At 43.3% G+C, this 27,209-nt stretch overlaps 1 protein-coding gene across 3 annotated transcripts in view; it reads left to right on the top strand.

The window, feature by feature from the left end:
• The window catches only part of IGF1R (insulin like growth factor 1 receptor), a 182,843-nt gene that overhangs the window by 17,188 nt on the left and 138,446 nt on the right, over window positions 1–27,209 (top strand). For all 3 annotated transcript variants that reach the window (XM_068143346.1, XM_068143347.1, XM_068143348.1), the window contains exon 2: window positions 14,857–15,402. In XM_068143346.1, coding sequence (XP_067999447.1) covers window positions 14,857–15,402 — 546 coding nt within the window. The remainder of the gene's footprint in view (window positions 1–14,856; window positions 15,403–27,209) is intronic.

The following is a 27,209-nucleotide window of genomic DNA, read 5'->3' on the forward strand; positions in this document are numbered from 1 at the left end:
TACCTTATGACTTGTCTGTTGCTATGCCCCGGTACAAAGCACTTCGTTAAACCAATTAAATGCATAATATTTTTATAACACTTCTGGTTCAGGAAAATCAATCTGGCCAGTGTCCCTTTGAGATGACAAGCAGCCTGTTGTGCTGACAAAGGAGAATGGGTTAGAATGTGGCGCTTTCTATCCTCTCCAGAGTAAAGTGCTCTTGCTTTCTCCTAATCAGCAGGATGTTCTCCTGCGTGTCAGATTTCTTAGTCAGTTTTCTGATCTGTATCAGAGAAAAATGAAGGGGAAAATACATCAGAGAAAGAGAAGAGGTTGAAATGAGGTCTGTAGCCCTTTATCTGTTTTAGTAAAACTGGCAATCACCACATTAGTGTTGGACACTTTGTTTGTATTTTAAACAATAAATTAAAGAACAACTTGCCCTTCAGAAGAACATAATGCCTGGCCTGCTGAAAGGGTCTGGATCATAAGGGATGTAATTAACCCTCTTCCCTTAGCTTGGTTGTGTTGCAGAAGGCCATGCAAGATCTCCAAAATATGTGAAATGACTTATTTACCAGTTCAGTGAACTAAGGATTTTTCAAGTTGGTTGTCTGAAAATGAAACCTTTTTTCCTTCTCTCTGTTCCCTTTCCCTCCTTCCCTGATCTGCAGTTTCCACATTTGTCATAGGTCTAGTAGTGATTGCCTTTTTTTTTCTTAACTTAAAAGCAGCCATTGAGGAGGAAAGTTTATTTCCTGTCACTCTTGCTCAAGGCTATAGAAAATAGATCTTGAAAGTTTAGGCACTTGTTCAGGCCTTTCAGAGGAATTTATGAAAGATGCTTTGATTTTGATGCGGTGAAGGAAGGGCAACAACTTGAATGAACTGGCAGAACAACTGGGTTTTGGGTTCACTGTGTGGATGAAACCTTTTGCTGTGTTTTAGTGACTAGTTGTTCAAGTAGCACAAATGGCGCTTTTTGGTGGGAATGGGCTGAAAGGAGATAGAACCTGACATGCTTACAGCTTGTTGTTTCCATCTTGATTCTCCTTAAACAATGTGAATTAGTGTGGGAAAGTGTCTGTAGCTCCCACTGGGTCAAACACCTTGAGAGAAAGATGCATCTCTCTGTGTGTATTGTCATGTTGATCATCATGTGGTAAAGGAATTCCTTGCCAGTTTTACACTTCACTTGTAAATTTTAAAGGTGCAGTTTTGCTGCTGGCTCTGTGTTCAGACCTGCTTTTTGTTCTTTGATGAGTATCTTCTTCATGACATGCTTTTGACCAGCCTTTCTGTTCAGATAAAATGCTGTCCTTTGAATTGGTTAATGTGGCTGGAGCTCACCTGATCTGTTAGTTCACCAGCTACTGTCTTTTTCTTATGATACTTAATAAACTAATATTTTCCACAAAGACAGATTCCTGTCTCACCTCCTCCACCATGGGTGTGTACACACACCAAAACAAAGATTACTTCAGAGTCTCTCTTAAAAAAAAAGGCCAACCACCTGCTTTGTTTTTATCTGCTCCGTGCATTGCATTTTAAGGAGGAACACTGACCTGTGGGTCACTTCAGATCATCTCTTTTTCTTTGCTTTTTTCTGCATAACTTGTTCTAGTTGGGGGTTTTGATTAATGTGTGAATTTCAGATTATGACTTGGGGTTGGAGATGATGTTGTTCAAACTTTGGCAGCATAACTGAAGTGACTCTACTTCAATGCTTAGTTCTGTTGTGATTAATTTGTGCTGTCTTTTACTTTCCTCTTTGGTTTAACTTGACTCTGGCTATTTGAATAGAATAGAATTAACCAGGTTGGAAAAGACCTTCGAGATCATCGAGTCCAACCCGTCACCCAACACCATCTAATCAACTAAACCATGGCACCAAGAGCCTCATCCAGCCTCTTCCTAAACACTTCCAGTGATGGTGACTCCACCACCTGCCTGGGCAGCACATTCCAATGGCCAGTCTCTCTTTCTGGGAAGAACCTCTTCCTAACATCCAGCCTGAACCTCCCCTGCCACAGCTTGAGACTGTCCCTTCTTGCTCTGGTGCTGGTTGCCAGCAGAGACCAGCCCCCTCCTGGCTACAGCCTCCCTTCACTGAGCCTCCTCTTCTCCAGGCTAAGCAACCCCAGCTCCCTCAGCCCCTCCTCACAGGGCTGTGCTCCAAACCCCTTGCCAGCTTTGTTGCCCTTCTCTGGACATGTTCAAGTGTCTCAATGTCCTTCCTAAACTGAGGAGCCCAGAACTGGACACAGCACTCAAGGTGCGGTCTAACCAGTGCTGAGTACAGGGCATAATGTTCCTGCTGGCCACACTATTCCTGATGCAGGCCAAGATGCTTTCTTGGCCACCTGGGCACACTGCTGGCTCGTGTTCAGCTTACTATCAACCAGTACCCTTAGGTCCCTCTCTGCCTGGCTGCTCTCCAGCCACTCTGACCCCAGCCTGTAGCACTGCATGGGGTTGTTGTGGCCAATGTGCAGAACCCGGCACTTAGATGTGTTCAGTCTCCTGCCCTTGGACTCTGCCCATCTGTCCACCCTGGCAAGGTCCCTCTGCAGAGCTCTCCTACCCTCTAACAGATCAACACCTGCCCCCAGCTTGGTGTCAGCTGCAAATTTACTGATGATGGACTCAATCCAGATCATCAATAATGATATTGGACTGAGATTAAAGCGTGACTCTTCAGTGTTGTTTGCAGGATGCTGCCGTCCTGTGTTCTCCATATCAGGTGCAGGTTGGAAACACCTCTGTTTAACTTGGTAGCCTGCAGCTTTTCTCATCTGAAGTGGGCAGTAGGTATGTGCGTTTACAAAGAAAGATGCTGGGTGAGTGGCTCGGAGAGTTAGGCTCTAATGAGGGGTGCACAGAAGTGTTTGGAGAGTGAGAAGGATGGGCAGGCAGATATCTTCTGCCAGGTTGAGCACAGGAGGGGGATGATGGGGCAAATCTGCTTTTGTTGTCTGTAGAGGGCAGCAGAGATGGCTGTGGCTGTGGTGCCACCCCACGCAGTCATTCCTCGCACTGGGGGACTCGGTTTTTCCAGTGGGCACCGTTTCTAAACCCAAGTAGACCATTCTGTGTTCGAGACAGTATGTGACCTTGCACAGATGTGGGGGTGGCCTGCGAGTTCAGGACTTTCCCTCGGTGTCCTAAACCGCTGGTTAACTGTGGCGGAAGTGAGAGGAAGTCCTGGTTTCTGAATCTGAAGTTGAGTGAAGCTGGCGTGTGGTGAAGCAAAGCACGGGGTGCTCAGATGTGTTTTCTTAGCATGGAGCCGGCTGGCCTTGCGCAAATACCGTGGTTTTCTTTCACAACAGAAGCGAGAGGCCAGTAGAGCTGTCAGAAAAGCAAGGCAAGGCCAAGGACCATCCCTGAGCTGTGTTATCCAGGTGATTTTTGTGTTCAAGCCAGCAGCTGGACAGGAGATTTTGGTTGGTTGGTTTTGTCTTCCCGTTCAGATCCATTTTACCTTTTGGTTTCTATTAATCTGTGTTCTTGCTCAGATTAGACTTGGTTTAAAACTGCAGTGTAGCCGTGTGTAAATACATCTGTGGCACTGTTACTCAGTGCAGTTATGCCATTGAACATCTGCTCCATAGGTGCAGTTTGTGTTGGCAGGGGCTGTTTGGCTGCAGTGGCTTAATGCTGTTTGGGTAGGCAAATCATAAATACAGGCAGGACAACTTTTTTTGGAGGCGGTGGGTGGCTTTCACAGCACATCCTGTGGCGTAGAGATAAGGTTTTCCTTTACAGGATTGACAGCTGGTTTTACTATACCCTAGTGGAGACTGGGGGAAGATGCACAATGCTGGAGTTATTTCTGGGTCCCAGCAAAGAGAGGTGCCTAAAACTGGCACTCTCATGCATCCAGGTTTGATATTGCTGTTCGGTTTGCCTCTAAGTCTCAACCATAACTTCTTGGATCCCTTTCTTTCATTGCCCCTCCCCACAGTTTTGGCTCAGAAGGGGAGCAGAACAGATAACCTCTGGTGATGAGTTGCTGAATGAACTGTGCTGTGTTCTCTCACCCAGTTGGACCCACTGTTTTCTCATGGGAGGGTTTCTTTAGAAATGCATTGGGATGTCCTTTTGCATCCCAGACTGTCCAGAAGTACCTGCCAGAGGATGGATAATAAGTCTCCAGCTTGCTCTGCAATTCCAGCCCTCATCTAATGAAAGTGGGTATTGTTAGAACAATTGCAGTTGCTAACGCTGCAACTCAGTCGAGCAAGGCTGATTAAATACCTAAACCCTTGAGTTACCTAGAATTGTCATGTTGGTCATCGCCCACAGTGCTTACAGGCAGTGTCTGCACGCTGTCTGGAGGCTGGGAAATGCAGGGAAGGTCTTGGGCAATATTTCACTGTACAATGAAGAGTATGGGCTGAAATGTCACCTTGAACTTAAAAGCCAGCTGTGGACAGGCACTTGGGAATAGAGCACTGTTGGGACTCTTGACAAGGTGTTATGTTGGTTTTATGAGCTAAAAAAATATATTTTCAGTACTTCCCAGGGAAGGTCACAGTATCATCACAGTGTAACTAAGGTTGGAAGAGACCTCGGGGATCATCGAGTCCAACCTATCAACACAGACCCCATGACTAGCTAGTTGCTGAACAGAAGAGCTGCAAAGACACATTGAAAATTACATATTTAGGACTGGAAGGTGTCTTCCATCTTCAGAGAACAAAAGTCTTGGAGTTCTGGTCGCTGAACTCCAAGGGACGCCTACAGGGGCTCAAGTTTTCCACGCTTAGCACTATTTATCTGGTTGCTTCTCACCTGTGTGTACCAAGGGTGCTCTGTGGCAAGGCTCACCTTTGTGGGTGTCAGAACCGTGGGGGTCTTTGTTCCTTACTTCCCTGGTTGTTGTGCTGTGATTCCCTGTGTGAATGCTGGTGTTTGAAGCATAAAAGACAACCAGTTTTCCTTAGCTGAGCTGCATTTGTGACACTAAAACTGAGTTAAAAGCATCTGGTTGGCCAGGAGAATATGAGAACTCTGCTGGTGTGGCTACTTTGGTTTATATTTGCCCTAAATTGTGTTCTGGTGCAGCAGAGCCGCCAGTCACCTTCTCTCTGGTGCCAACTCACGTGTTCTACCTTGCATTTGGAGAGAAAGGTTCTTTTTTCAGTATAGTTAGCTCATTAACTGGAAAGCCCCACAGCACCTGCATATATATGTAATTTAATACTTTTAAAGGCCTTTTCAGGGGCTGGAAGTTGGTCGTATTTTAACTGCCTTGAGAGAGCAGGTTATAGCACGACTGCGATTTTAAGCTGTGGAGCTGCCACATAAAGGCAGGGGTGGGAGGTTTTCCTGTTCTGTTAAAGGAAGTTTGATAGCACTGTTGTGGTGGGGTGTTCTTTTCCTTTTTTTCTTTTTTCTCCTGTGCATTTAGGTGATTTTTTTTCTCTTCTCTTTATATTACCTTAAATCACTGTTCAGGTGGAAATACAGGATTAATGCAAGCCTTTGTCTTGTTGGTGAAAACAACCCTTAGTGCAGAAGACCAGAGAATGTAGGAGTTTTGCATTGGCTCAGGTAAGGGATGGTTAGTACAGGGTAGTAGGGCCATGTGTTGCATATTGTGATGAGTAATTGCATCAGACATCTAATTTTTCTGTGCATATAACTTGCTGATGACTCTGTTAAATCCTTTTGCTGATCATTTTGTATGCAATTACACGTTACGATACGGTTTTGTCAGTTTGTTTGTCATGAAGGCTTGTTTGTCAGTTTGTTTGTAAATGATGTGGCCTGGTTGGTCAGTCATTAAAAAACAAACAAAAAAAGAAGACTCCCCAAAGCCTTGAAAGGGCAGTGGCTTTCCTAGATTACTGCAGGATGGCAACTCAGCAAGCAGCTAAAAGCATAGCGAAGCCTCCCTGAATGTGAGTTGCTGAGCCCAGCCACACGATGAATTTTCACTCTGGAAGAATTGGATGCTTATCCCAGCTACCGAAGTGTATATCCCTTAGGTTTCTGTCAGCAATTGCTGAGTCATTTGGATGTGTAGAGATCTCCTTTAAAAATAAATAAAATCATGCATACAACTGTATTTTTGTCAAGGTGGAGAAGAACAGTCTCCGGGAGAGACAGTTTCTGTTAAGCTCTATTGTCATCACAGATTGTGAAATAGAAATTCAGTGTCAGAAACAGCTTGCAATTTCAGTCTTCCATTTTTGCTTTAGCAGGCATTAGACTGAAGCTACTGGAGTAGGGTTGAAACAGTACTATTATGGTTTAGAAATGTTTTCCTCTCCTAGTTATTGATCATAACACCCCACCTGCTCACTTCTGTAGTATCTGTTCTGTATAGAAGAACGTACTCTTAATTTGTGCTGGTGGTAGAAAAGTGATGATGCAGTGTAAGGTAGTGCAGGGGTTGGAAGTGTGCCTTTCTTCCTGGGAGGGTGGAGCTTCTCTTTAGTGATAAAAGCCCTACCTGCATGCTTCTGCAGGACTTTGTTTGTTTGGCTGAGATGATTTTCTCCCAAGCTGGCACACTTGACCATGCTGTGACTCTAAAGTGTGCAGGGTTGTTTATGGCATTATTCTGGAGCTGCATTCAGCAGATGCTTCAAAGAGCTTTCCTTTCCTTGTAAATACACAGAAGCATCTTGCCAGAGGTTTGGAGTGTTCAGCTTCAATCATAATGCTCAAGCAATGGCTTTCAGTGCTTGACCTGTACTGGCTGTTGATGGGTAAGGAATTTACTGTGGGTTTGATCTTCCTGTTGTTTCTGGGGGTCTTTTTTTTTTCTCTTCCTTTCCTTTTTTCTGCTCTGGTTGAGTTGCAGAGAATCTTGTAGACATTGTCCATAACCTAATTCTGATCTGTGGTGCCCAAAAGTTTGATGCTCTTTTGACTCAGTTTGATAGCTGGGGGCACAAGGGTGGCCGTGCAAGCTTGGCCACTTGTGTCTTACTAGCTCTCCAGTACCTTCTTCCATTTTTGCCCTGCGTACACATGAGGATGAACACAAGTCCATGCCAACTGAGCCACTCACAGTACGCTATTTCAGTAGCAGGAGCTAATAGATGTGGCTTCAGAGGAACCCCTGAGGGATGTGTTGGGTCAGTGAAGTCTTGGTAAGAGAGGATTAATTTGGAGGGATGACTTTGTCATGAGGATGTTTTCACGTGAGCTAGGCTAAATCTAGAGCCACTTGCTCTAGTGAGCTGTGTAGCGAAGGCATCAATCAGTATTATTAAAGGGATTCAGTTCATTTTGTTGGCTCCATTTTTTGCTAAGCTGCTGTTCCTGTTGACATTCAAAGTAAAATGTTGGCAGAGAGAAAGCAAGTCAGATGAGGGACAGAAACGTGATTGATTCTGAATTTTTTTGGTATAAACTTATGGGGAAGTTGGAGGAAGTTCATGGAAAGCAGCAATGCCAGAGTTATCTTTAGCCAATGACATCTGAAATTGCAAGAGCAAAAAGGCAGAGCCAGTTTGAGTTTGTGATGTGGGTCATAGTCCTTCTGTGTGTTATTTTTGTGAGTGTCTTGTTCTGGTCAGCTTGGTAACACAGTGACCCTTGGATTTGAAATATATAGTTGTTAGAGTGGTAGAAGAAAATGGAAGTAGGATGTGTGTCTTTTTCTCAGGGCTGTGGGAGATGAGAACATGTGCTCAGAGGGGGAATGTAATTGCTTTTTAAGGTATTTGTGCCAAATTTGACTGGCTTCCTGTGACACCACTTTGTCCTTCCAAAGGGGAGAGAGGAATGTGGGGAAAGACTGTTAGGAGTGACACAAGGTAAATTAATAGATCACCTTGTAGCTTCTGAGAAATAGCCATTGCAATACTACCTCCGGTCCCTTGAGTGTTTAGAAGATCCCGGTGGTCTGCCTTTGTCCTTAACTTGTAATTAAATGAAGAACCACCCCAAGCCCTCTTCCTGGACCTTAGATGTGTAAACAAGAATGTTCTTAAGACTTAAATTCAAATGGAAACAGTTGGTTTTCCTTGGGGTTAGAGTGTTCTCTTTCATGGTTTGCAAGTCAAAGATAGCAGCATTGTGCTAGTGCTAGAAATATGGACGACAAAATTCAATTGTGGGCTTCTTTGGCTGAAGCTAACATGGTTGACATTTTCTGGATATTGGGGTGCCTTTTATCTGTTCTCTTGCCCCTCCCATATAGAGAGATACAACTTCATCAAGCCTTGGTGAATGTGAAGTGCTTTAGGTAGCGTGTTTGCTGCAAAGGAATAGTTCAGTGGTTAGGGAGCCAGCTGGAATCGTGTGGCGTACGTTCAGTTCCCTCCTTGTTACCGATTCTGACATCCCAAGAGGTAATACAGAAGCTGGCTTCCCGGGAAGAGATCTAGTGATTGATGTGACACATGCAGGATAGGTGAGCTGAGAGAGTACAGAGATTTTGTGGGAGGCTGTGTAAGTACATTAAAGACACTAAAATATATATTTCATTCATAGTGTCACTATGAAGGCAAAACCAAGAGCTCAGTGGGTGGTGGAATTCTGTGTTAATGTAAAGTGTCATAAGCAATCTCTCCAACCACTGATTTCTGTGAACTCCACATTTAATTTCGTCTTTGCATAGTGTGCAATTAAAGAATCCTTAGACTTCTGTAGTAATTTTTTTGTCCTCCCTGCATCTGCAGATGGTGCAGCTATACTGGAACTTTTCGTGGGCTTGAAAGGAAATTGTGGCTGCTAATCAATTCCTTCTCAGAATTTCTACCTTCCAAGTCTTGGAGTGAAACTACAGCAGCAAATTAGGCTTGAGAGCAGGCCACGGCCCGCAGTATCTCGCTGTTCAGTGATGACTGAGTGAGAAGACTGAAAGATTTTTCTTCTTCAGGGCTGTGTGACAGTCCTGATGGTTTTCTTAAAACAAGCATAATACTTAACAGAGTGAAGAGAGAGGTTAGGGTCAAGTTTTACTTCTCCCTGTTTATAATCTGTATGGGGTAATGTTTTCAGATTATTCACTCTTGTTTCTACTGATCTGAACTTCTGCTTCTCTTCTGAGCAATTGCAGTTGTGTAGACAAGAGGCTCCTTATCTTCTGAGGGGCCTTAGTGTATGTTTAGTTCCTTTTTCCTAGCTTGATTCTAATCAGTTTTTCAGACAACCTGGAGATGAGGATGCTGTCATCAGTCAGTTGTTCTTTAACCTTTAAGTGTCTGAGGAAGTTTTTTTTGCACCTTTTTCCCCCCCTTTCTTTTTCCAGTGTGCTAGACAACCCTTCTATTGAGCTGATCTGGTAGATAGATAGTAAACATGCCAATGTGCAGATCTAAAGTCACTCAATGCACTTAAACTGTTCTTTGTTGTTGAGAGGCGTGGTAACTCTGGAGATGCTTGCCTTAAAAAGGAGGCAGCATGCAGTGGATCTGGGATGAGGGCTGCTGGCCCACAGCCATGTTCAGTAGCTGTTTCCAACTTTGTTTTTTTGAATAAGGACCTGCCATAGATTAAAAAACACGTGATGGAAAGGAGGTGGCTCTGTTGGGAATGACTAATAACGCTGTTCAGAAGCTATGCTGGTCTCCCAGAAAGGCGCAGAGCTCTGAGCTGATCTTACTGGAGGGTTATGTGGTCAGGCCTCTTTCATTAGAGGGGAGAGCAGTGTTGCTGTGTTCAGTAGAATTAGCTCTTGGCTGATCAAAGAGCAGCAGTAGGTGTTTAGGAAAGCAGACCTTCTGTGGAAGTGGAATGTGCTCAGAGAAAGCCCTTATTGGTAGAGTGAAGTTTTCCTTCTGGTGGCATGGGCAGGCTATTCTCTAAAGAGTAGAACTAGCCACAGTTGTGTGGGTGGGGTTTTTTGGGGGGGTGGGGTGGGGTTTTTTGCCTCGTAGTTCCTTTTTTGTGTAGGAAATCATCCAGCACTGATGGTCACATACTGTACTTGTTACTGCTGTACAGAATTTCAGGGTAGATGACAAGTTGAGCAACCTCATGCCCTGCCTTGAAAGAACCCTTCTGAACTTTGCGGCTCACAGACTGTCCTTGGAACAGCTGCTTTAACCCTTGGGCGGGAAGACACTGTGGAATTAGAACAAATTTTGCACCTTCAGTGCTTGCTTTCAGCAAGCAGTGTAAGGGGATACTTTTTTTTAGTGGAAAAGCTGAAGGTGTCCAGGCTTCTCACTTAAGTGAAAGCTGTTCACAGAAAGGAGGTCAGAAGAGGGGAACCAAAGGGAAATCCTAACTTGCTTTGGTAACATGCCATGAGTATACACAGCAAAGGAAAGGTGAACAGGAGTTGATGTCATGATTGCTCAGTAGGTGTTAATAGCAAGCAGTCAATCCTGATTCTTATTTCAGAAATGTGAATACCTGCACAGGCTGAGCAAGTCTGTTGCTAGGGAAAGCCTGACCCAGCTGGAGCAGGTTTAGGTTGAAGAGGCCTTAGGCTTGCAAATGGGTTGTGCTGAATTGACTCAGTGACTCAGAGCTGCCTTGGTGGTGCTTTGTCGAAGACTTTCTGGTGTTGAGAGAGCCAGATAGTGGTGGTTGCTCCATCTTTAATTTCTGGCTAGTTCAGAGGATACTGAGCCCCCTCAGTGTAGAACAACCCTTTAACATTACCCAGAAAAGTAAAAGGCCAAAGGAAAGGCTTCATGTGTGAATGTGTGTCCTTTGGCTGGTTGGTTTTTCCCTTGTAGTTTTATGTTTGTTTGTTTTACAAGAAAAACCTAAACAGGTGTGTTGCTTTAGGACTTCTACACAGGGTACCTGGGAGGCATGCATCATTTGAAAGCAATCCCTAGACCATGGGGGCCTTTAAAAATGTTTCAACATTTTTTTTTGTAGGAAATGAATTCTCTTATGGAAACCAGTCAGTGTGTGAATTCCTGCAATTCCTGTAGCAATTAATTTGTTAGGTGAGCATTGGCAAATCATAGTTACAGTTGAGAAGAAACTACTGAATTGCTGTAGTCTGAGCTTTCTAGCACACACGGCCTTTGCTTTAGTCTGCCCTGCCTGTGTGTACTTGGTTGTGTCAACTCCCTACCTGTGTGCTGTGCATTGTGTGTGTTCACAGTCTCTGTTCTGCTCCTTGATGCCCTGGCCTGGAGCATCACTTAGGAAGGAGATTCTGTCAGCTCAAGGAATAGGCTGCGGTCACATTAATTGCTTTTATCCTATGAACCTGTTATGGGCAGTCACTTTTCCTCGTAGTTCATTGACCCCTTCTCAGTTACATGATCAGGCTTGCATCTGTCTTCTGGCTAAGAATGGGCCACAAGTCCTCAGAAAGGTTGTGATGTGCAGTGGGGTTTTCTGTAACCTCTGGATATGAATGTGCCCTGCAGCGTGCTGCTCAGATGCTCCCAGAAAAAAACCCGAGCAAGCACGCTTCTTGTTGGATAACGGGTGAAGCTCAGCGCTTTTGGAGCTAGAGTGCTCCTTGCAGGGAGGCTTTTGTGCTCATCCAGGCAAAGAATGCTTTGCTTGTCTTTGGTAGTTACTGTATTAGGGAGTTAAACAAATAAATGCATATTTCTTTGAAGAGCTTGGCTTCCTACTCAGAAGTAGATAGGTAGTTTAGAGTAAGTCTGAGAAGTGATAGGCAGTTTAAGGAAAGGCTTGGAGATTGGTAAGCAGCTGAATGGAAACAGCATGAATGTGACTATTGGTAATTAGCTGGGGTCTTTACAATCTACCCAGAACTATTGTGGCAGGGCACTAAACAAATGTTGCATTTTTCTTTCCTGTTAGTGAGCAAAAGAAATACATATTAGTTGCTTTCCAGTTCTGAATTGAACATGAACCGAAGGTAACTCATAGTAGTCATGTAAAAAACCCCTCTGTTAACTGGAATATTGAAAACTATTAAATGAGGTATAAATGAAAGAGCATTTCATATGTACTTCATTGTGCCTGACATACCAGTTTAGATTGTAAGTCCAGACACACTTTCTCTAAAATGGGATCCAAAGAAAACCCAGCACAGCCGAATGGAAATGGTAGTTGACTTTGAGCTCTGATTAATTTGTGTTTCCTATAATCCTTCTCAGAGCAGCGAGAAAAATGTGAGAAGATGATTGTGGTGCAATTAACTTCCATGAGCAATGTGAACTTTAAAGCATTAAAAAAAAAAGAAAAGAAAAGTCTGCTGTAATTGGAAGCACTTTCTCCCAAGTGTTGGTCTGGACCAAGTGCCTGTCCTGTTTGTGTTGGGGTCTCTGTAGTTCTCGTTACATGCGTGAAGTCCCAAAAACATTAGAGTCCAGTGGACTTTATCCTTTTCCATGTTGAGGGGATGATGTTTCATAATTGAGGCAACCAAGTGCATACTTTTGCCATAAAGTTCTAGAGATCTCCTTGATTTATAATCGTGTTACATAGCTAAAATTGAGTAACTCTCGAGCTGAAACAAACATGAAGCTAAAAGCAGTATGACTTCTAAAGCCCAGCCTCCAGATAGAGACATGGGCAGATATAATGCTGTAGTTAACGCTTGCTGCCATTTCTCTTACAAATTGTTCTTTAGGGTATTGTAACTCAGCTGTTTTTAAACCCATCGCTCTGGAACCTTGCCTACAAAATGTCAGCACAAGTGCAAATTTTATTTCTTTCACAAAATAAAGGGCTTGGAGCAGTTAGGCTTTCTAAAATTTTATGGCAGGGAAATAAATTTTGCTACTTTTGCTTTGCCCTAACAGGAGCCATGCTGCTCACCTTGTCCTGCTAGCAGGTAGAGACAGAAGCTGAAGGAGCTGCACTGGGAGAACGCTGTGTGTTCTGACTTGCCCTTCTGAAAAACGAGAAGCCCAGCATAAGTGCAGCCATACTCGAGTCATTGTTGGGCTGTGCTTTGGGCAGAGGGCACTGTCCCTTGAGGGTGGGTGGAGGGATGGTTCTTCAGAAGAAGCTTTCAGAAATGCAGGGCAAGATGTCCGTACCAGCTTCAAAGGAGTTGAATGGGGTTTGAACTTGATTTTCCTACAGATTAAGGAGAGAAGCCCACACTTCTGCTGCACGTGCCTAGTACATCTCTTAGCATATCTACTATCTTGGAGCTCTTCAATGCTTGCTCTCTCATCTGGCTCCTGCAGCTGGGTGATGCCTACTCAGGCACTTCAAAAACCATTTTCTCAAAGCTGAAGTCTTGACACGTATTCCAGGCACTCGCATGCAGCTGGGCTGCAGCCACTGTGTACTGGCGTTTCCTGGCTCACTGGTCATGATGGTGAAGGGTTACTGTTGGTCCATTAGCTTTGGTGGCATGGGGTGGGTTTTTTGTGGCATTTTTGTTTTCTTTGTTGGTTTTGTTTTTAAAATGTGTAGGGAATTAACTTCCTTGGACTTTGAGCACAGCAAGTCACATTTCAATAGCTTCTGATTTCAGCTTGGATCTTTAGAGAAGGAAGATTAGGTAATAGTTTGTGTAGAAAACATCTGTTTCTTAACAAAGATCTCACCCTGTTGTTTTTTCATGTTGTCCCTCTAACAAGAAAGTCCTGTAGTCTTTCAAAGACTTCTGAGTCTTCAAGTCCTTTTTGGATAGCAGAATTGCTGTGGTTTTAGCATGCTCCTGCTCTGGAGTCTTTGTTAGCTTAAGTTATTAGTCTTAGATAAGTATTGTGGGATGAAAGGACTGCGTTCTATTGTCAGTGCAATTTCTGAATCTCTGGACAATTTGTCTGGGTTAGGATTTAAGTTTTTTGGCTCCAGTGTTTGTTTAGACCTTTTCCTTGTCTGAGGAAAAGATGTTGTTAAAATAATTAAGCCTAGCATGCATAAAACCAAATTGCTTGAGGTTTATTTAAGTTTGGGGTTGCTTAAATAAATGGGCATTTTGCTTTTGTTTGCTTACAAGCAGCTTATTATCTGTTCTGGGGAAATCTTTTTTCCCTGTTTTAAACAGAAGACCAGTTCTGAGGGTTTCCAAGAACAGCTCTATACGCTCTGTAGTTCTTTGTTTCACATCAAAGTGCCTTTTATGTGTCCAATTATTACATTATTAGTTCACTTTCCTTCCAGCCTCCCTAAAATTTTTATTGTGATACCTGTCTAATATGGAAGTATTTAATATGGACATTTATTAGGGGAATAATCCTTTTGGTTATGTTTTCTTGAGTGCATTGAGTTCAGTCTGTTGATTTAAAGGGAGATTCCTCACTGTGATGCTGTTTCTTCTTGTAAATAAACTTATCCAGTGTTTCTTAGAACTCCATAATCTTTTTTATGTCCTGGTTCCAAAATCAGTGAAACTTACAAACAGCAATTTGTGTTTGCTGCAAGTCCAAGCACTTTTCTTCTAGTCACAGTGCAGGAAGTGCCAACCAGTTCATGGTGGATTTTGTGTTTATTGCAAGACTAGCCTTCAAGGATTGGGGCTAGTCTGGTTTGTGACCTTTGGAAGGAAGAGCCCTGTGAGAACAAGTAATCATATGGAAGGCATTACCCTTTTTGTGCATGTATCTTAAGGGAGGTGGAGGAGTAAATTAGTGATGTAATGATTAGTGGATCACTGCGTATTAGCTCTAACTTGTCTGAAGTCACGGTGGCTGAACCCCTGGTCTGGACACACAAGTCATGATGTAACTTAGGCAGGGTTTGCAAATGCATTTCTTTAATCTTCATGCTCCTCAATCTAATGCAGCTCTTCTCAACAGCAGTAATAAAACAGTATTTGTCTGTCTGCTGCAGAATACAGAGAGATGCCTCTCTGAGCCGGTGCTGGCAGTGTTCACAGTGGTCAGTTAAACGAGATGCACGTTCAGTGCAGGTGTAAATCAAGTACTTATTTTCTGTTTAAAAACTGCAACCTAATTAAGAAGGTGAAAATTTTACGGCCCTTGGAATTGAGCTCCGATTTCGAAAGGCTTGAACGTCCTTGGTGTAGTAACTCTCCTCCCTGCATTTCTCTTGCAGTTTGCGGGCCCAACGTTGACATTCGCAATGACATCCATGAGCTGAAACGCCTGGAGAACTGCACGGTGATCGAGGGTTTCCTTCGAATCCTGCTCATCTCTAAAGCAGAGGATTACAGCAACTTCCGCTTCCCCAAGCTCACTGTCATAACTGACTATTTGCTGCTGTTCCGTGTGGCTGGCTTGGAAAGCCTCAGCGATCTCTTCCCCAACCTCACAGTCATTCGTGGGAGGAACCTCTTCTACAACTATGCCTTGGTCATCTTTGAAATGACAAATCTCAAGGAGATTGGGCTTCACAACCTGAGGAACATAACCCGCGGGGCCATACGGATTGAGAAGAACTCTGACCTGTGTTACCTCTCCACAGTGGACTGGTCTCTTATCCTAGATGCGGTGTCCAATAACTACATCGTTGGGAATAAACCTCCAAAGGAATGTGGGGACTTGTGTCCTGGAACAATGGAAGAGAAGCCATTGTGTGAGAAGACATCTATTAACAATGAGTACAACTACCGCTGCTGGACCACCAACCACTGTCAGAAAAGTAAGACTTGAGCAGTGTTTTTGTTACCTTTTATGAGTAAAGGTTAAATGTTGTGGCTTATTTTAAACTCCTCAGCAAACTAAGCTTTTATTCTAGTTGCTTGTAGTCAGCATAATGAGTTGTCTGGTTAGCACACACAGAGGTGCTTCCCTGGCCAGTGAAGGGTCATGTCACTTCTTTCTTAAAATACGTTTTTTGCTAACCAAAACCAAACTCACCACTACCAAAATAACTCCTCACAGATCTTCTGGGTTGCTTCCCCATGGAAAAGATGCAAAGTAAATATAGAACTAAAGATGTTATAGCAAAGCTGGAACCACTTTTACCTACCTGTAAGACTTTGGCAGGATGTGGCTTCTGAATGCCATCTCCCTCCTTGCTGAAGTGATGATACACGTGTGCCAGAGTCATTACCATACTGAAGCTGTTAACTGGACTTACTTTGACTTGGTTCTTTGTTTCCCTTGGCATGCACCTTCAGGAACTCCTGAAATGGCAGATTCTGTACATAGGAACCTTTATACTGAAATCAGTTTATATAGCATAGTCTGCAGTATTAGAGAGTGAGTAGATACAGACTCTGAATGAAATTACTCTTTCTCGTTTTGTCCTCATCTGTCATGACAGGGTTACTGTCTTGCTGATAGCAACCCCAAAATCTGATCTCTTCTCAGGTTTTAAAAATAGAGTAAACAAATACATAGTTTACTCAGATAACATGATTACATGGCAGGCTTTATGAGTTCATCCTGTAACTTTACGAAAGCTGAGCCCTGCAGTATCAGTAGGGCTTATTTACAAGCAGTCATCACTGGGAGGAACAGTTCCTGACTTCCATTAGCTGTCTGGCCCAAAGCTGCTGTAATGATAGGAAGCACCACAGTGTGAGGGTGAACAGGAACAGGGTGATATTCAGCTTACCTTCAGCAGGAATGCTGCCTTTTTTTTCTGAAGTGGCTCATCAGCTTCTTGGGAAGCCCTCATGTTCAGTTAGAACTGAAATAAAAGTACCTTGTAGGGCAGTGTCAGCCAAAAAGATCTCCAAACGTTTTGTAGGGTTGTGCTTCTTGCAGAAATGGGAAGTGTGTTTTTAAACAAAGGAAAGAAAACCCCTCAGCCTGATACTGGGAGACATTGATGTGTCCAAGGTGAGGGAAGTGAGCGGCATTGCTTTCTTACTGGCTGTTGATGTGAGTTGTTAAGCTTCTGCAGGCCAAATTTGTGTCTTCGTTAAAAGAGTGTAACTGTTGTCTACAGAGGGTGACCTGTGGGATTCCCCTGCAATCTCCTTGCTTTCAGTGGTTTGAATGCATGTAACTTAGAGTGTATTCAATGAGATATAACAATTCACCCACCTTCTGTTGTATGCTCTGGCAGTTTGGTGTAGACAAAAGTAATGTGCAAGAAAAGCTTGTTGACTTCGAGAGGATCATTGAAATAATTTGTGTCCCAAATGCACATGAGATCTGTTTAAATAAAACAAGGTCATAGTTACGCTATGAGGGCAGCACTTTTCAGCCAAGGCTGCTTTCTTTTCCTGTATGGTGGGAGATTGTGATGAAGAAAGCAAGTACTGGGGAAGAGCCTTGAAAAGCTTGAAAGAGCATTACACTGTGGAAAATCAGTGGAAATTAACAGTAATTTAGGATGCAGAGTGTATAAAGAAATGATCAAGTTCTAATCGATAGAAAGAGTGAGAAGGTTGGACCTATTTAATCTGTTCATCATGATGAGCCTCTGACTTTGAGGAAGAAGACTTTAAATCTGCCAGGCATTCATCTAAAACAAACCCCTAACCCTAATGTACTGCTGTTCTGAATTAAAACAAGGGAGGTATAAATGTGCAGTTGTTTAAAAAGGAAGCTTTCTGTCTCCTGCTAGATTGCTTGGACGCTTTGGCAATGAACTCCTGATCTGGAGAGGACTCTTGCAATATAAAATTACACCAGAACTGAAAAAGAATAGAAGTGAGGACTCTTGAGTGACCAAGTGTTTCAGGCTGTATTTTCCTACCGGTAGAGATGAGACCTAGGTTGTTTTCCAGGGAATATTTTACTAGTGTAGTACCTAATTTAACCCTGACATTCTCCTCATGTATCAGGATGTTAACATCTGTGATGTTAAACTGAAAGCGGTCTATCGCCCAGGGTTCTTTATGCCTTTTTATTTTCCTCTGCTCTGGATCTCTGGAGGAGTGTGTATTAAATCTCCTTTGTCCTTATTTAGGTTTTGCACTGAAAGATCTAAGGTTTGTGGGTAAATGTTGTGTGGGAACACTTGGTGCTTGAGTAGCCTGACTTCTGATCAGTTTTTCTGTTGAGTGGAAGTTGGTTTTGTCCTTCTTTTTCTTGCTCACAAACAAAGGAACCCCGTGTTTCCTTCAATATAACTTATGCAGGAATAATGTTGAGGGTGGAGGGAGCAGAGTGGGAAGGATATGCTGTGTTTGACCTAGAATAATCCATTGACGTGTCTATAGTGGAATAAGCTGCAAAGAAGATGTAGCTTTAAGGTTTGTTTTTGTTTCTTACTTTTGAAGGTTGGGCATAAAGAGTCAGTAGCCTCTCTGCCAGTGTTGTTGCCCTGGTTTCTGTGTAGGGTACATTCCTTTACCTTCGAGTGCCCCAAGGCAGCAGCCTTGCTAAGTCCGCTCGTTTGGAGCTGCCGTGTGCTGTGTTGGGCTTGGCCACCTGTCATCTCCCTGACTTGCACCTACTTTTCTTCTGGCATATCAAAAGCCAACTGTACAGGTCTACAGGGAAGAATCTCACCAGACAAAAGGAGAGTACTGACATTGTATGCATCAGTGGCTGTGCTTTGGGGCATACAAATAACTTTATGGCCTTCTGTTGGGTGTTTTGGTTTTGCGGTAGGGGTTTTTTGGTTGTGTTGTGTTTTGGTTTGTTTTTTCTGGCAGTTGTGACTGCTAGAAATGTTTATGGGAGCTGCCTGCCACCTTGCTTAGTGATTGATGTGAGAACTAGAAGAACTGTTTCTGCTGTACCTGTTGAAAGACTAGTCTCTGATGACACCCTTGATTCACTTGTCCATTGGTCTGTTGTGAAGAAAACTTCTGTTATTTTCTATATTCCTTTAGCTGATGACTAAGTTTGGAGGTCAGCTGTCATAGTCACTGTGCCTTTATAAGCCTGCGTAGCCCAAATGTGAATTTGAACCTTGAAAGCCTGCCTGGAAGTTCAGAACCTCTTGTCTACTGTAACGTTGTTTTCCAAACAGGTCAAGGTAATGCTTCCTGACATTTGCTGGGACCATCTGAAATGAACTAGGCAACCTGTTCATGTAGGAAAGCAATAGCAAGCCTAGCAGTGATTCTTATATCTGATCTATACTGTATGGGTGTGGTGTTTTGGGGTTTTTAACTACATCTTGATTATTTGTCTGTTTTTCATTCACTCCCCAGTGAAGTTGGAGGTACTTCCTGTCAAGTATTATCTGAAACCCTTTCTTTTCTACTTGGATCAAAGAAAGCCCAGGCTGTTAATACCTGCTATGAAGGGCTAATGGCTTCAACCGCAGCCTATGTATCAGGACAAGAGCAGGGCCTGGAAGGCTGAGCTCTCCCTCTGTGAGAGAGCAAATTATAATGCTGCACCAAGGGGATGATGTATCTCTGCTTCCCATTAAAATGATGAAGGTGAGGATCTGAAGTTTGTGAGGGACCTTTAAGATTAGATATGTCACTGGCATTAATAAAGCAGGTTTTAATTGGCGTTGTGAAGAGAGCATGGATTAGGGCCACAAGCATTAAGCACTCCTTTCAAAACCGGCGAATTTGATGTGGAAAACAATAGCTCACATAGACTGCTTCACAGTACAGCAGAAGAAAACTTTGAGCTTCTGAAGGTGTGAAACTGAAAAGCACAGAAAAGGCATGTGAGGATTTGGAGCCTGATAAAGCAGCAGATGGCAGCTAGGCGCAAAATGTTTTTAATGAAAATGTACCCTGGTTCCTTTCTGAATTGGCTTGAGAGTGGCCTGAAAAGATAGGGTGTACGTGAAGAGTGAGGAGCAGGAGGGAGAGAATGACAGTGAGTGGGAAGAGCAGTCCATATGTACCTTCCACTGAGATGTTTAAACATACGGGACAGTAACATGATGTATTAGCACAAATAGTCAGAATTTGCTCCTGTTTGTTTACAAGGAGCTCAGATGATAATGCAGTTGAGTGGTATCATCTGACATAGCTTCATTGACTTGTGCAGTACTTACCAGTGTCTGCCATCTGGGAATTTGCTCCCTGTTGATTCAGCAGAGTTAGTGGTGAAAACCATGTGCTGGGATTATTTTTACGTCCCCCCCCCCGCTTTCTCTCTTTATTGTTTCCCCCTCTGAGGAGCAGTCACCATGTTTCTTCAGAAGCATTGAATGTAACCAAACTGTGTAGATGTGAAGAGAGCCAGAGGTGCCTGAAGAGAGAGCCAGAGGTGCCAGATGAAATTGCACTTATTTTGCTTTAAATGACATCTGCATACTTGTTGCATTTAGGATTGTTTGTGTTCTTTCTTAAATGGCGAACTGTAGTAGAAACTGACTGTCAGCAGAGGACAAGGTGCTCTAAAAGTATTAACTCTCCTGGCAAGCAGGTCTGGGGTGGTATAATGTTCAGTGAAGCTAGTGTGTAACACCAATTCTACCTTCGGTTTGGGGGGAAAAAGAAAGCAGCCTATAAACCTGACCATATTTTGTAGTGGGCAGGTTGTTTGTCCACTGAGTCAGTGTGCAAATAAACATGTTCTGAATGGCATAAACAGAAGGGTAGGGGAGAAAAAAACTCACCAAAAGCCCAGCTGATGTCACTGAGTTAGAAAAATCTGGAGCATGTTGAAAAAATCTTGTTAGTATTTGTGTTCTGAATGAAGTTTTTTCCTGACTTTTGCTCCCCTCCTGAGAAGGCTGCTCTTTGGCCAGAGGTTTCCCAGAATTTTTATTATGGCTGTGAGAGCGTATTTAATTAGTAAGCTGGAATGGCTGCAGAGCAGTTCAGGCCAATCTGCAGTTAATTACTGTAGCAGTGGTTTATATTCTGAGAAAAGGGCTAAAATTAAACAAATGTATACTTGCCTTTTTCCTTTGTTCTGTTGCAAAGCGCCGTAACCTGGAAAGAACATTGTGAATCTTTCAGCCTGCACCACTCACCCAAAATTAAGTGCTAATGTCGAATGCTCAGCTTGGCTTCCTAGTTTTTTTTGGCAGAAAGATGCATAATGTTTTTGAGAGGATGTCAACTTTTGGAGCTTTGTTTTCCATTATGAAAAGAATTGATGCAGTTAACTAGGTGATACTTTGCCATGGGTTAAAAAAAGCTTTGAAAAAGCCTTTACAAAATGTAAACCTTTTCTCCACTTCATGTAACAGAGAATTAAAAAACCCCAAGCTTGGAAGCGTTCCTGGGGGTTTGAAAATACCTTGTGCTTTTTTTGCTCCTACCTGTACGTACCACATCTTTCTCCTTAGGAAACATTTCATTTTACACTTGCTTTATCTCTGTCAGCCCAGATGTGTGTTTATGTTTACCAGGAGATGTGTAGCCGTATTGCAGTGACTGTCCATGCCACTAGAGAAATTGATTTCTGGGGGTGTTGTTTCTGATAGTGGGGAAGGGGTAATCCCTGTGTTGTGGGATTGTCATTGTAGTCTGGGCTGCAGTGGAAGCTTGATACCTTGTGAGCGATAGTCGAGGTGTTTAAATGTGTCTGCCCATTTATTCCGACTGATACAAGTCCTGTTAGGCATGGAGGCCATTCTGGTTGAAGTGTGAGGATTAGCAGTTCTAGAGTTAACCCCTGACAAATTTGCTGAAGGTCAGAAGCGGAGGCAGAACTGTGCTTTACGTAAATGCATCTTGAAGAAGAGGGTGCTGTGGTTGAAACCTGGCTGGACGACACCTGGGACACTTCTGCTCTTCTTAGCTTTTCTCCTAGAGGAGGCTGAGGATGCTGCCGTCTTTAGAGAATTTTTTTTGTTGTTTTACCTTCCTGTGCTGCAGCACCACATTAAATCTATGAGATGGAACACGCATCTAAACTGGAACCAGATCTTTGATTAACCTGCTTATCATTGACTTCTCATTGGTGTATATTAGACAAATGTTTATTAGTAGAATAGACAGTTTTATTGGTTAGTTAATTACATGTAATGGAAGGCTTCAATTTTATGATGATGGGAACCAGGAATAGCCTAGCAGCATTGGAGGGGAAATGTCAAAGAAATGTCAAGTGTAAAACTGTAAGAAAGCTGTGTTTTTGCTGTGCCCTTGCAAATGTCGCAGGGACAAAGCAAACTCAGCCTGGTGTAGCATTTTCTCCAAGTCACTGTCTGTGGCCCTTACCTGTGCAAGAAGTCCTTGTGGTGGGTTGCTGGCTTTCCTGGGGATTCCTGTTTTGACAGTTGATGCTTGTATGGGTTTCTAACGAGGAGTGAACTTGAGCCAAAGTCTTTTTATCTTGGTGGAGGCCCTAAAAAAGATCTGCCTTCCACCCAGCTGTCCGTTTTCATGGAGCGTATCAAAATGCATCTTTTGTGATTACTGACCAACCTGCAATTGAGCTTGGCTGAAATGGGCTGAAGGCGAGTTGGGAGGTGGGTCTGGGAGCAAACTCACTGAACTTGCCAGCCAAAGTTTTATAAGTAGTAAAGGTAAAACTTAGGTTCAACCCTGGCCAGGAATCATGGCTTCTAAAATTTTTGTATAGTTGATGCCATTTTGCCTTTTTCCTTCCTAAAACGCACATGAACGTAGGAGTGAGTTGTCCTGAAGCATTCTCATGAATTGTGTTCATGTGGCAAACAAGTTTTCCAGTGTTAAACAGTGATGAAACAGCCTTTGTTTAGCTTTCCTTCCCACTAACAATGTGATTTCCTTCTAAAGTCTGTTTATGGCTCTGAGAATTAACTTGTAATAAAAAGCTGCTTGGATAATAGTATGTTAATACAGATTGTTGAATTGCCTTTTTCTTCAGAGGTGAACTCAGCCTGGTTCAGTTGTCAACTGTCTCTTCCTCCCCCTCCTCAGCAGACTTTTGAGTGTTTGGAATGGAATGTGCATGTGCTGTAAGCCAAGTGCTAAAAATGATTTAGCAAATAGCTTGCCCACCACAAAATGGTGAGGGTCTGAGGTGCCCATACAGAGGTTTTAAGGCTAGAAACCATACCCCATTCCCTCGGTTTTTTGCTTGTTTACTGTTTCTTGCTGGGCAAAGTAAACTTGTAGTTACCTGCTCCAAGTGTAGTTCTGTGTGCCCTGGCTAATTATTAAATACATTTGTGTAGCCCTTGAGTGTGTAGGCGAGAAGAATTCAACACATGACTTGAGGATCCCTGCTGAGAAGGCTGGTGGTTTTTTGGGAGTTTGGTTGCTGATTTGCATATCAGAGGGATTTGATAGGCAACTCAAAGTTCTTGTTGTTGCTAGTTCAGCTTATGCTCTTAGGTGGATCAGTCTGTTTTGTACACCAGTGTGACCTTCTTGATGGGCTTTTTCCTGGTTGCAACATCTTGGGTTTATAGGCACTTAACTGTTCTCCTCTTAATAAACAGCTCTGTAGCTGTTGAGACTCATCTCTGCCCAGCACACTCATCACCCCACTGTTCATGGCTTCTCTAACTTTTCACTAGTGTAGCTCAGCTGTGGGGGCTGTTTCTCCTGCTTTATTTCAAAGTTTCTGGTGATGTGAGAGGGATATGAATGCATAATTAAAGTTTATAGTTTTGGGAAATGATGCCATTTAGGAAGCATGTTTGAAGTGTTGAGCGTGCAGAGAAAGTCTTTTATATCAAGGCAGGCCTTGGGAGGAGGAGATGTTTTTCTATGTATAGAAACTTCCCGTATAGGATGGCAAGAGAAGGTTGCAGGGGGATTGCCTGTCTCTTTAAGTGGGTTTATAATTGGCTAGGAATTTTTGTCAGCTTAGTCACTGCAGCATTCAGCGGATGAGGGAAAAAAACCACAGGCCCCAACCGTTACAGGCCGTGGATAGGCTCTGTCATCCCAAAGGAATGCATGTGAACAAAACACTTTGTGCGGTGCAACCGTTGGCCTAAACAGTATTGCATTCTTAAAGCAGGCTCTGAGTCACATGGAGCAGATGGATTGTTTCACTAAAATGGAAGTTATGTATCACTGAGCGCTCCGATTGAGCTTTTAAGTGTGGTTCAAATGGGTCATGATATGTGAGTGTGATGAAGGGGTGGAGAGGCTGAAAAAAATAACAAATCAGGTCCTTATTCTGTGGTTCAAATAGTTTGTGTGGCATAAAAAAGGCAGGGAAGCCTTTTGCCTCATTAATTACTGGGCTGGCACATAGGTGTAAAGATTTCTCTCTGGATTTCAGATAAGCATGGCTTTAATTCTGAGGCACTTCATGTTCATCTGGGAAGCTTTATGCTATCCAAACTAATCCAAAGAAACCTCTGTTTAGGGAAGGGGGAGAAAACCTCCCAACCCAAACCTAGTGACTCCTCTCACAATGAAACCAGCTGCTCAGCTCTTCTTCCCTCACCCTGCCCAGCCTTTTGCCATTCTCTCTAGCGTGCACAGCATATCGCTTAGAGCTGCTCTGCCTCTGTGGGTGGTGGTACCCTTTAGTTGGCTTTATCCCTTTCCTTTAAGGGATTCGAAAGGATCTGATAGGAGCATTTCCAGTGCCCAGCCTTTGAAGCATGCAGAGGAGGAGCTAAACAATTTTAGACTTCTGCCTAAACAAACAGTGCTGCCAAGTGATTGATTTTATTTATTAATACAATGTTAAAAAAAGGAATAATCCCCTCCTGTTTTGTGGGTAATCCTTTTTAGAGAGTGATCTAGGGTTTAACTGCAAAGCCTAGCCTCCAGTTTGTCAATACTGACAACTGCTATCATTTGACAGGCTGTTGCTGTTTGGAGTGGAGTGAGCTTGGGGGTCTTAAGCTGGCTATTGCTGCAGCAGGTGTTTCAGAATTAGTGCCTCCCCATGTATAATTAATTGAATTTTAAATCATTATAACACAAAGGAGAAACATCAACTAAATTCCCTTCCATCTCTGGAGCTTTCCTCATGAAGGCAGTGCATGAATAGGAACCCTCTCTTACAGAAGATGCTTTACTTTTTAAATGCTGTTTGGCAGAATCAGAATTGACTGGTCCACGTGAAGCACTACATGCAGAACTGAAATTGCAGTGAGTCACTGTCTGCTCTCTTTTGTGATCTGAGAGACTGGGATAAAATACTGCAGTGGGTGTTTGAGATAAAACCCAGTATGCAAATCCTTAATTCAGAGATGAAGTGTTCTTCCTCTTCTGCTTATTGCAGTTGTTCATCTGTGTGCATCCATTCCTCTTTTGCAGAAGAGAAATGAAAATAATCAGCAATACCTTGCTCCAGAAAATGCAGAGTGATGGCAGGGAAAACAAATACCTCTTCCAGCAAACCAGCTGTGGAGAGTTTCTTGAGCTCAGGGGCTGGTTTGTGATTGAGTTGTTGATAGGAGAGTAATTGGAGAAGAGTAACTACTACGTATTGGAGAGATAGAAAAATGAATGTTCTTCCTGTGCAAAGATCTCACTGTGTGCTATGCTTGGGAAGCTTCTTGGTGCGGTTAGAAGTGTCTGCACGTGGCAGATTAGTGCTTTTAGGAAAACAGAGGAATACAGATATGAGAGAGTGAGAGGGTATCTCCAGAGTGGAGAATGCAGTGGAAAACTTTCAGTATGGCAGTGCCTGGTGAATGTGGTAGGCCACTGAAACCAGTGGTGATTGCAGGTCCCAGTCTCTAGCTTCTTGTCACTTGAGAGCTGGGCTGCTCGGTCAGGAATGTTGTGCTCTGCAAGCTGTGTGCTGTACCTGTGGTGTGCTGTTAGGGCTCTGGATACTGCGTCCATATGCTTCCTGGTTAGGTAAATTCAACACATGCCTCTAGTACCTTCAAGCATCAAGCTGTGAAATTTTCTTGCTCTTCTTGTCTACCTATTAAGTATATATTGAAATGATAGGTGGCCTGGGATGAGGGAGGAGGAAGTACTGACCAATGCAGGGCTCACCAGTCACCATGAATGGTGCAGAGCTTGATGCAGACCCTCCAAGAGATGTCGTCGTTTTACGGTACACCTGCTTAACAAACAGCATCTGTGATAAGGTTATTTCAGTGAAACTGTATAGCAAGGAGTAAAAACGTCAAAGCATTCTCCTCCTCTGTGTCTTCTGAGAGGGCAGCATCATCTGAACTGTATATGAGGGTGCTGTCTGGGCAGAGAATGTCATGAGAAAGGGGACAGCTGTTTTGCACAGATGTTCTACTCAGTCTTCTAGTATTGGGGAGTCATTGGAATGGGTACAAATAACTGTGTGATGCCTGGTTAAACATGATGCCTTAAACCAGGAATCAAACCTCTAAAATTATTACATCCTCGCTCCAAATCTTACTAGTGAAGAAAATGTTTCGTGTAGCTTATGTTCCCAGCCAGACTGACAAGGGTGGCAGTAACTTGCTTGGGCTCTCACAAGCTGTGCTTCTGTCTTCCTGTTAAGACCCCTGCATTTTCTGTTCTTGAGAAACTGGAAGCCTTCCTTTTGCCTGCCTGGTCCTTATCACCGTTCCCCGCAGCAGCATAGAAATGATGTGCCTATTTCATTCTGCCGCTGTTTGGTAATCTAATGAGCAGAGGCACTGCAGCTGCCAGGAGGAATTCCTTTCCAGCAGTTTTGCGAGAAAAGTCAGCAGGATTAGGGCCTGGTGAAAACTCGATGTTTCAGCAAATCTGCTATGCAAACCATTTGGGTGAGGAAGAGAGCAACCAGAGTGGCAACCAGCTTTGCTTGAGGCAGAAGTGAACTGTGGGAACAAGGAGGAGACTGACTTGTTCTCTGTGAGCCGTGGTGCTGCTTAGAGCGTTTTGGTGTGCTTATGTGTACTTTTTCTTTACTGCCGCAACACCACAAGTTACTGTCTCTCCTGGCTTAGAGGAAACAATTATTACAAGAGCCTTTCTTAATGGCGCTCTTAATAGCCTTTTGAGCTGCTCTGATGTTTTGCTGTTTTGATGTGCCTGCTCGTGCCAGATCCTGCACTGGATCTCACTGTTCTGGAGCACCTACTTAGTTATCTGTCTAGGCAGGGAGCATCGGGGCACCTCCCAAGTATTTAAAAATAGAAGTATCTCATGCTTGCTCTTCCTTCCTTGATTAAATCTATAGGGTTTGTGTTGGGCTTGTTTTGGTTTGTGTGGGTGACAGGGTGTGTCTTGTGGATGAACAAGTAATTGCAGGAGAGACAGAGTCAAGGCAATATGTTTCTACATTAGTTTAGAATCCTTGAGGTCTCTGGTCATTTTATTTTCTAGAGTCAGTTCACATGAAGGTTCTGCTTTATGTGCTTTACAGAGTTAATTTTTTTGGTTCCCAGTTACTGTCTAGAGAAATGCAGCTGCTGTGGAAGATAGTAGTCATAGCAGTGAGAGGTAGTCTCTCTTGGGTAGCTTTGGTCAGTGCCATGAAGTGTTTGAAGTATTTGAAGTATCTGAAGAGACCTTGATCTGCATTTCCTAGAGGAGTGGCTGCAGAAGGTAGATCTTGTCATTATGCTGTTGGAAAGACAGTCTGCAGCTTTCTAGGATATGGTAACTGAAGATGTCTAGTTATTGTAGTAGCCACCAGAGTCTACAGATGTGATTATAGTAATATGTGTTTGGGTAAAATTAGGTGAAGTAGGTATTGGGCTCTTTTTTTGCTTACTTACGTGCTTTGTTATACTAGTAATTTTCCATTCTTGTGAAGCAGGTGTGGCTTAACCTACAGTAATGAACACTTAGGCTT

This window comes from Melanerpes formicivorus, unplaced genomic scaffold (genome assembly GCF_026170545.1).
Source record: "Melanerpes formicivorus ecotype bairdi unplaced genomic scaffold, bMelFor1.0.p_v2 SCAF_10, whole genome shotgun sequence".
NCBI lineage: Eukaryota > Metazoa > Chordata > Aves > Piciformes > Picidae > Melanerpes > Melanerpes formicivorus.